The sequence below is a fragment of the Cryptomeria japonica genome, chromosome 11, assembly GCF_030272615.1.
Source record: "Cryptomeria japonica chromosome 11, Sugi_1.0, whole genome shotgun sequence".
Lineage (NCBI taxonomy): Eukaryota > Viridiplantae > Streptophyta > Pinopsida > Cupressales > Cupressaceae > Cryptomeria > Cryptomeria japonica.
Window position 1 is genome coordinate 482,874,985 of NC_081415.1, and position 10,339 is coordinate 482,885,323.

Sequence of the window (10,339 nt, forward strand, 5' to 3'; positions counted from 1 at the left end):
TAGGCGTTTTTTTGCCAATGGTCAATCATTTGAACTTTTAAAATTCTCACCAATTAATTTCATATTATTTAATATTTATTTACTCCGGTGAATTGAATGTGCAAAATAATAAAATTCACGAGACCACTAGCTTCCATAAATTTAGCTTAAACTACATTACAAAATTCATGGAACCACCCACTTAAAAATAATCCTAAAAATTCTCAGTAATACCCACTTATATTTTTTTGGAAGCCTCTATCCATGGGAACCCACCCTAGATAAACTATAGTAATACCCTCCAATCCATAATGGCATTAATTTGGTTGGTTCACATTTCATTTTCCTATTTAGTATGTTTACCTAGGACTACATCAATGGGACTACATCAATGAGGACAGGAAGGAGTTAATTTTGAAGGAAGTAATATGAAAATTAATTTATTATTTATAGTGTATTTAAAGAGTTAAAATTTTCATGACTAGTGTAGGAGTTTCTTAAAGAAGTTTGTTAGAAAGTTTGGTCACTAGTTACTAAGTCCCATATTCTCTATTTTTGGGGGTATGCCTTCTTGAGGATGCAAATGATTTCTATGTATCAACTGCTGCATATACTTGTATAATAACAATAGCTGGTTTCTAGTATTGGTTGGGTTTTAAATTGCTGAAAGTTTCTTACATTATTATTTTAAAGGACTGTTGAAATCCAAGTTTTATGTATTAATGGTCTCGTCTGTTTTAGGAATCTAATAAGCTCTATTATAGGATAAATTTGGAGTTCTATGATTGATATTAATTTATTGTTGAAGATGAATGGCCTATATGTATAAAGAGCTGCTCAGATTGATTGCCTCTCAATAGGTACACGGTCCTTGACTGCACCAATTGATCAAGTCCACCTTAGAAAATATGTAAGCAGTCTTCCTTCTTTGCTTCCCAAATTTCGGGCAAGGTGACTCTATGCCCAATGGATTCCTCAGTTCAAAAAACAATTTTGCCTTGAAATCCATCGTTATAGACTATCTCAAGCCAAATGTAAGCCTTTGAAAGGTTGAAAGTTTGTGAGCCATTGATATTACTAATGGCCGATACACATCCAATCTCATAGATCAATGGTGGTTCAGAAATGTGAGGCCCATTTTTGTTTTAATATACATCTTCCATGTGTCTCATCCAATGGCCCGCAGGAACATTGTTAGTGGAAAGCTCTACTATTGGTTAGTTCACTAAGTGGTTGTCACCTCCCTATACTTTTGTTTGGATCATGCAATGACAAATCAGCATGGCTTTCTGTCATCGATCAATAATAGCACGAAAGATCTAATAGCTTGGGATGGCCTTAGGATAGAATTAGGTATACGTTGTGAGGGAGTCCGCCAACCGTTGGATTTTCATAATCAATTAATATTGCGACGGTTTATTTTGAGAGTGGTTGAGATTTACAGCCGCTCATTGTTTTAAATCTACAACACACACTTGCCCAAATGCAATGAAGAAGAATTGCTAAGATTGGAGCAATGACAAATATTAAAGAGAGACAATAGCAAAGTTTAATGGGCTGTAGAGTACAGTGATAAGTTGATAATTCAATGTGGATTCAGCCACAAAGGGATAGTTGAATTTGAATATCAACGTGTGCATGGCCCAACACTGATGATACAGTTATGCATGCAGTTCCAATTCCACTACAAACTTCAGTGATATCAATCATGCACCGAGTGTAAGGACTAATGCAAGTAGTGAACTTCCAGTTGCTACCCAGATCAAGAAATTGGACCTGTGTGATCGGAGGCATCAATCGGCCACCATTTTTAGCTTTTTGTTAGTTTGTATAAATAAGAGCCTTGTGCTCATATGATCTAGGTTAGATTCAATATTACAGGTTTGTGCTTATGAACAAGCCTTGTCTTTTAAATCTATTTCTCAGTTTTCTTTGTAAGTTAATTCTGATGCAACCTCAATTCATGTGTCTAAAGCCATACAGGGCTTTGATAATTTACAGATGTGTTTTTTCTTGAAGCAATTAACATATGAAGTTGTAGTACTGTGTTTCTATCCTACTTTTGTTGTTACTTGTGGATGACTAATTCCCCTTTACATTGCTACTAATCTGTTCATTTTATTCTGTTTGACTATTGGATTTCATCTTCAGGGATAGATAAGAGGAGAAAATCTTCAGTCTCTTCAGAATCCTAAGATTGCTTTATGAGCCAAGTCCTTCGTTCATAAAACTTCCCATTACTGATGCTTTGTGATGGTGCAAATATTGAAGGAATCTAGTACACCAACTAGTGATTGTTGTTGCAATATAGTATCATTACTTCTATTAACCTTCTACCTATTGATTCAAAGTTGTCGCTTTTGATCATTCCAATCAACAAACATTTGTATGTCTACAGCCTCTTATTTTTAACTACTTGTCTATCCAATAGCATTAAATTACTTTAAATTCAGTGCAGATTCAACATTCACCATGAACTTGCTCAAGTGGCTCTCAGGAGATGTAAACATATTCTTACACGGCATCAGAATGGCAAGATAATGGAGGATGTATATTATTAGTCCATAAAAAGCATATACACGAACAGATATTGGCAGGTGTGGTATCAATATATCAGTGTGATAAAGATCTCTGCTACTAGTGAGGTTTCTCATTCCATGACCACTCATCTGGAAACACCACCAAGCATCATAACACTTTTATTTTCTACAAATTTGGTTGCGTACTTATTTAAGGCTAATTTTCATATATTATATATCATAGTTCTCCTTTATGACAATAGTTCTAGCGATCACACGCTAAGCAATCAACTGCTTAGAAAAATAATATTATCTTATGCTGAATATCCTCTCTATTTTTAATTTAGAAGATATGTTTTGACATTTAGAAAAATGGGTCGTTTCTTCTATATCCTTCTGGAGAAGTTATATTTCAAAATAATATATAACCAATAATATAAGGAGAAATACATGTAGTGATATATTTCTCAACATACAAACCAGGCTTCTTGTATACAGTAAGCTACCCCATAGTCCAAGCATGGTTAGTACACGGGCACAAGGCATTGTCGACCTTCAAAAAGGACCTTTCCTTTATACACAGAAGATAAATTCACCATTCCAATCTCAGATAGGTAATTCTTACTCCGAATATGCCATAAGAAGTCAATAATGGAGACAGATTCCTTTACTATCTAGTTCATTTTGTTTTACAATTAGTGCTGAGAGTTACAATCCTGATTTGCAATATTGAATTTTATAAATCTAGTCTCGGTAAAATGATTTGTCTAGTTTGTTAAAGATATAATACCAATTAAAAATGTTTCATGAAATTAGATTATATAATCAAATGTCTGCGTCACTCAGAAAATGTGGAGTGGCTTTTGGGGAAATATGCTATATGAGGTCATAACAAACCAATTTGTGCTTCTGACTATTTTATGGTTCATGGCCATCATGCCAATGATGGATATGTCGCTTGCATGTGTTCTTTAGTAGAATTTTTTTCCAGATGAAGTCCAATAGCAAGTACAAATGCCTGCTTATTCAAAGAGTGAAGAGAACAGATACAATCATGAAATTTAAGAACATCCTCAGCCCCTTGTAGAATCGCAATTCCAAACAACCAAACTTCTTTCAATCTCAAAAAAAAAGCTTTTGTTCTTAAAATTCAATTACAAGATAAATAGTGTAGGCAAACCGTCTGTCCAAGACAACAGGACATATTCATGGATAAATCTACAACACAGGAACCTACTTTCTAGAGTCTCAACGAACCTGAATGATCATAGAAAGGATAAGTGGGTATCAACAACAGATCTGATAGATGAAACCAATATTGAAGCATGGGAATCTAATAGAGTTACTCAACTTTTCTCCCTCATCTTAAGACTAAATGACAAGAAGGGCAAGAGGTAAAGAATTAGTTCTAAGCTCCTACAAGTATATGTTACAAGGTTGGATCTGCAAAAACGTCACTAAGTACATCATCGTCACCATCTGCAAACAGCTCTGCATCTTTTTCCTCCTCATTCACAAAATCTCTCCTCTCAAGCCTTGCATGAGAAGCAATAAATATCATCTTCTGAGCTTTATCCATTGCAGCCCTTGAATGACCATGAGTGTATAGCCATCTCATAAATGACCAGTTACATTTTAGACCACAAGAGGTTGCATGCAGAAATATTAGCCGGACAGCAACCTTGCCAAGGGCTTTGTACTCACTTAAGCATGTTTCCCATACAAGTCTACTGCTTTGCGGGTTGGCAATTTTCATTTTTCCTGTAACAGGATCAGGTTGTTTTACCTGCACCGCCTGTGCATACAGAGGATCCAAGCCCTCTGCACGCCATTTCATGAGTTCCATCAATGCAATATGGGTTTCATCTCTAAAAGCCAATCTCGTAATAATCTTGTCAACATCCTTCTCTTGCTCAGGTGTCAGACACTTGAAAGGGGGCAAATACTTCCCACTGCTATCCCTAATAAGATAGAGAGGATCTAGAATGAAAGCTGCTGCCCATGCTGGGTGATAGTTCTTAGCAAATCTCTTTTCAATAATCTCTTTCACAGGTCCCTCTTCAATGTTATACTTTGCAGACCAATCCTTAACCTTAGCCCTCAGTTCATCCCATAATGGTAGGCAGTGTCCCACCAAAGGCCTATCAGCCTCAATGTCTTGTACCATTAACTTGATCAGCTTGACCAATGATAGAACTGCATCCAGGTCATTCCAGAATCTCATATCTTGTATCATATCTGCAATTTCCCTTCCAAGAGAGTCATCTGCATAAAAGACCTTGAATGAATCATCCAACACTGTGAGTTGTAAAGCACGTGCTGAATTGGCAACATCTTCCATCATAGCATAAATGTAGGGGTAGTTATTGTTTGCAAAAGGAGGATCAGAAGGAACTCTAAACAGTTTTACATGATATAATTCTTGTATTTGATACTTCTGAAAAAATGTACTAGCCTGATGCTTGCCATTGAAGAAAGTAGCCAACTTAAAGCAATCTGAAGCCACTGATCTAAATAACATGAAGTGTTTATGAAAATCTTTCAGTAAGCTGCTAAATCCTTGAACTTGGCATGAGAGATTGACCATCCAGCAGTTCTTACGTTCCAATTCTCTCAGTGCTTTTGCCTTAAGCTTATCTGTATCTGCAACTATTCCCACACACCGTTCTACTGTTGTACCACATATCTCTGTTATGGTTTCCCAAAGAGTTTCCTCAACATACTTGGGAGGAACTCCCCCATTGGTAAAAAGGGCCTTTCGGAAGAGACTGGTTCCATTAGGAAGATTTAGTGTCAAATTTACCAAATTATCACCGTAGGACAAATTTTTCTTCTTCCACCCATCTGAAGCCAACTGGAAAAACATGGCATCCTGAAGCTTTGCATCAGACTCGTTTCTTACCTCCTCATACTTGGCATCCAACTTTTCTGCAGCAATATACTTTCTACTGATTGGTGGGAGACCCACATGGTTGAGAAATGCTTTGAATTTTGGATGCTCCACACAAGAAAATGAAACTGTGCCACATGATTCATAGAGCCATTCAGCAAGAAAATTAAGCGCTGTCTCAATCTGACCTTTACTTAGGATCTGTCCTGGAGCTCCTTTTCCACCTGGACTTTTTAGTTTCTTCACACTATCTTCTAACATAGCAAGGGCACCCAAATCCTCCTTACCCCCTGAAAGAACTAAAGGAGTTGGACTCCCATAACGGACAAGTTCAGAACTGGGACGAGGAGTACCAATCATGGAAAGAGGCACTGGAGGCGCTGGTAAGGAAAGAGCACTTCTCTTCCTGTTTTGAGAAGAGCTGGCAGACACAATTGTTTTAGATGGAGGAATGGAGGAAATAGGATTAGGAATTCCTCCATTGAAATTTGGGCAAGTTCCCCTTTTAAGATGCTCTGATGCTGTTCTAGATGGATTTGAGGCAGAAAACAAGGCACTACAGAGGCCACAGCGCAATTTCACAGCCTTGGCAACTCCAGTGTCTTGGTTTTGGAACAAAATAGGTTCGAGGTGTATCCAGTACCATGCTCCTTTCCCCTTAATTGCCCTAGTACGAACTGTCACCAGGCCCTCATATCGTTTCTGCAGTGTTTTTGCAGACAATTCATCTTCATGAGGATGGCTTGGAGCTGCCATCGAAGGCTCACTTTATGTCCTGTTGCTGACGCTCTTGCCCGTATGTTTGTATAGCTCCAAGAGCTCCAAACTGCACCCATCGTTTTGTTTTTACATGGAAGATAAAATATATTTCTGGAAGTATATTAAAAATACAAACAGTCATGTTAATGCTAGTACATTCCTTCTAAATTAGAACTATTTGAAAACCACTAGTCTCAACATTATTTAGAAAATATCAAGGATTACCCTACGACATAGATCACTAGTATGCCAGCAAGTGCAATTTAAAATAAAAAAATGACAGGAAAATCTTCTTAGGGTAGATACCCATTTATTGCTAAGGGAATGAAACTCATGCCCAAACACAAATATACAGAATCAGTGAATGAAGGAGGGCGATGCATTGTTAAAATCATTGATGAGTAATGTGGGAAAGAATACAAAAGGAACAGCCCAGTAACATATGACCACAGACCATGAAAAGAATCAAGAGAGAATAAGGAATAAAATTGGATCCCAGGAGTAGAGTGTTATACATAAATTGCACCCCTTAACAACATTCCGTTTGGCACAATTCTACAACATTCTATGAGAAAGAACACCAAAACCATATTACATGGGCAGAAATAACGCCGTCAGAATAAATGTGTCAGACATCAAAAATAATAAGACTGGCACTACAACAAAGAAAATAATGCATAAAATTGGAAAACAATAATATTGCTATAAGAATGGAATCTGTACCTGAAATTTGGACAGGAAAATGAGAAAATGTCTGAAAGAAACATCTCACGGTAATCAAAGCAATGCATAGTCAAACTAGCAGGCTACTAATTTATGCCATTGTTTCAAGAGTGGAGTTAATAACAAAACTATAATGGAAAAAAAGAGAAAATGTTAAAATATGTCTTCAGTTCAGAATTCACTATAACAAAAATGTAGGAGGCCATTCCAAAAAAATAAAAAATAAAAAACAAAGTCAGAAAAATTAATTTGTACATACATCATACGGCCAAGATTGCAACATTTTTTGAGGTGAACTACAAAATAGTAGAGGAATAACATAAATATAAGAAAAAGAATAAAGAGCTTCATATTAATGAAGAAAAAATTGAATAATGTTTTGTTAATAGCAAAAAACTTGAAATAAGCAATGGAGGGAGGACCTAAGTAATGGAGGGAGGACCTAAGTGCCATTAACAATAAACATGAAATCACAATATAATTGGGAACTGTAGAAACGAAAAAATGTAAAAACTAAAAAGCAAATGCTACTGAAAAAGATTCTCATCATTTCTACATGATCACAGTTTACACAAAAAATGTAAATAAATATACTCTATGACAGAAAAATCAATAACGTTAGTTGACAAAGGTTGATACCCTAAATGGTATACTTAAGATCTACATCACATGTAACTGGAAAATAAAAATTCAATGCAAAACAAGAAATCTAGAACATAAACCAGTGATACCACAAGACTAACAAAGACAACATCCATAGAAGGCAGATAAGTTGTTGCATGAGACACCAGACCTATATCATTAATGCAGAAAAACAGTTTAGTGACAAACTTAGGCAGGACAGTGTACACCTATAACATCAATGCATGAACACAATCGATAACCAAAATCTACAAGAAGCAAAAGAACATGAAGAAAGATACTTAAAAACAGTGATCTAGTGCATCCACTCAATTTACAGGGTCCAAAAAATGTGAACATAGTATATGAGGGCAGTGAGCTATAACGCTTCTTTATTTACAAGAAGCAAATTAAAAAGAAGAAGAAGAAGAAGAAGAAGAGTGCTACTTAGGAAACAGTGACCTAATGCATCCACTAAATATCACAAGGCCCAAAAAAATGAGAACGGAGAGGGAAAATACTATCTTGTGCAAAACCAAAGCAATACTGATTATGTATACCTCTTCAAAATTTCCAGTAAGTCTATTCAACATGTCCACCATAATATTTAAGTTCTTACTAACATGATGAAATTGATCACCGTTCTACACTTGAACAGAAATCACAGGGAGCAGATTCAGACCTAAACTTAGACTGCATCATCGGCACAGACAACTATAACACTTAACAGAACAGAATAACATGCTGAGAATAGATATGCATATCATTAAAATTACAAAGGACATTGAATATTGAGAACACCAAGTCAAGAGCAGACACTTGAATAGACAAATTACAAAGTAAGACACCGACAATTACAAAATGCAGATGTGGAATTAACAACACCATTGGCATCAAGAACTACAACATTTAATAAACCCTTATAGCATGCAGAGAATGGATGTATGTAATCGAAATTACAAGCTAAAAGAACACAGGAAACATCAAATTACAAAAATCGTCACCTACACTAATAAAACTGCATTCAAATTGCAGGAACTAATAACATCGATCATATACATAAAGAAAACAACATAATAATCAGAGAGGAACAACAAGATCACAAAAGAACAAACATAACAGAAAAAGGCAAAAGGCAATACCCCCAACAACAACATTCAAACATCTTGCAGTCTACATATACACTAGGCCTTTTTTATTAGAATGACATTATGTTATTTTGCTAATATAGACATGTGTGTAGTATAACATACTTCCTTGATTTGTATTGGTTATCCCAAGAAATTAATATAGAACTACAGATAAGACTAAGGGACAGTAGTTTAAATCTGGATACAATTATGTCAAGAGAATATGAGGAAACACACTCACTTCCATACTTTCCACCCTGCATTGGAACAAGTCAGCCAGCCGGTGCCCGATAGCATGTCCCTTCCACCTTCTCATTGCCTATCATCCAATACACTTACATACTTCCTTCAATGGCACTTTCACTTCCTCCTCATATGCATTAGCAGAGCCCGAGTCACACGAGATGAGCCTATAAAATAGAGAAATAAAAAAGCCAAACCCACATCAAATCAAATCAAACTGGTGCTTCCCCAACATTCGAAATCCGCTCCCTCAAGGTTAAAATATAGTGGGTCTAGGGGACCATGAGAAACCCAATTGAGAACAGCATGTGGGTAGTTGCCCAGATCATGGAAGGCACAAGCGGAGGACTAGGAGGAAGGGTGCAAAAGTCCTTATTGCCGGCAGGATTCGAAACTGCAGAAAGTGTGTTTTAAAAAGGACAGAGAAGGCTGTGCAAAGGATTGAAATAGTATAGCAGTTGAGAGGAAAGGTTAAAAAGTGGGTGAGCAATGGTCAGCTTGTGCTTGCGCTTGTGACCAGCACCACAATAGCATGAACCTCTCTTTCCATCTAGGGGAAGGATCGTCACTCCCTCACGGTCACATCAGGGCCTGGAAACCTTGGGTCTTGGATTAAATGTAAAAAATTACCAAAGTGGGAAGGAAGGCGACGAGAAAAAGCCATGGGTCTTTATAGATTTTTTTGATATCCGCTTGTCGACGGACATCAGATATTGATTAATATATGAGCATCTTCAAGGAGAAGACTTTGTTTCATAAAAGGTAAAAAGAAAGGACTCACTCCTCCCGATAAAATAAAAAGGAGTAAATTGTTCTGCTAGTGGGTCAGGTGATTATCACATATTACTGAAAGTAATTAAGCTGATGTCATGCAATAGCTCAGTGAAAGGTCTTAATTCCTGTGACTGCTCTTCAACTGAGGTCACATGTTGCAACCGATTCCTTGCACTCTGGTTAAACCTACCTAGTAAGATAATGTCACCAAAATTTAATATATTAATTTGACAAGGATATTGATTTTGAAGAAAATAGGTATTAGGGAAATTTGTCAAACCATCGAAAATTTCGAAGGAAAACATGGCTAGTCAACATTTGACAATTTCAAACTCATCTTAGACTGTTTCATCGTGGATGAGTAACATCGGGGTTATGTAATAACATTGTTTTAAGAAATCCACCCCTCTAATTGTTAATGAAATGTAATGATATGGGTATAAGATTTTCATAGCAATCATTCGTTGAGATTCAAAACGTCGATTTAAAAATATATATAGTTAGGCATCATTTTTTTTTAACATTTCAACTTGATGATGATCATGGAGAATGATCTAAATCTTTAATGAAAAAATGGATGCATGGTCTAATCTAGAAATAACAAGTTATAGAATCAAATCCATGACATATTCACTATCCATAATGATCAATAAACTAACTTATGAATTAGACTATGTAGATTTTTGTTGCCAGCTTTTGAT

At 36.2% G+C, this 10,339-nt stretch overlaps 1 protein-coding gene across 2 annotated transcripts; it reads right to left on the minus strand.

The window, feature by feature from the left end:
- Positions 1 to 3,593: 3,593 nt before the first annotated feature.
- LOC131068800 (uncharacterized) lies at positions 3,594 to 9,553 on the minus strand. 2 transcript variants are annotated; one of them, XM_058004082.2, is made up of 2 exons: positions 8,863 to 9,553; positions 3,594 to 6,258 (listed from the first exon to the last, which is right to left on the minus strand). In XM_058004082.2, the coding sequence occupies exon 2, from the start codon at positions 6,142 to 6,144 to the stop codon at positions 3,928 to 3,930; it is 2,217 nt and encodes a 738-aa protein (XP_057860065.1). In that variant the 5' UTR covers positions 6,145 to 6,258; positions 8,863 to 9,553; the 3' UTR covers positions 3,594 to 3,927. The 2 variants fall into 2 exon arrangements, with proteins under 2 accessions (XP_057860065.1, XP_057860058.1); XM_058004075.2 differs by having other exon boundaries at positions 3,594 to 6,214; positions 8,863 to 9,550.
- Positions 9,554 to 10,339: the final 786 nt, after the last annotated feature.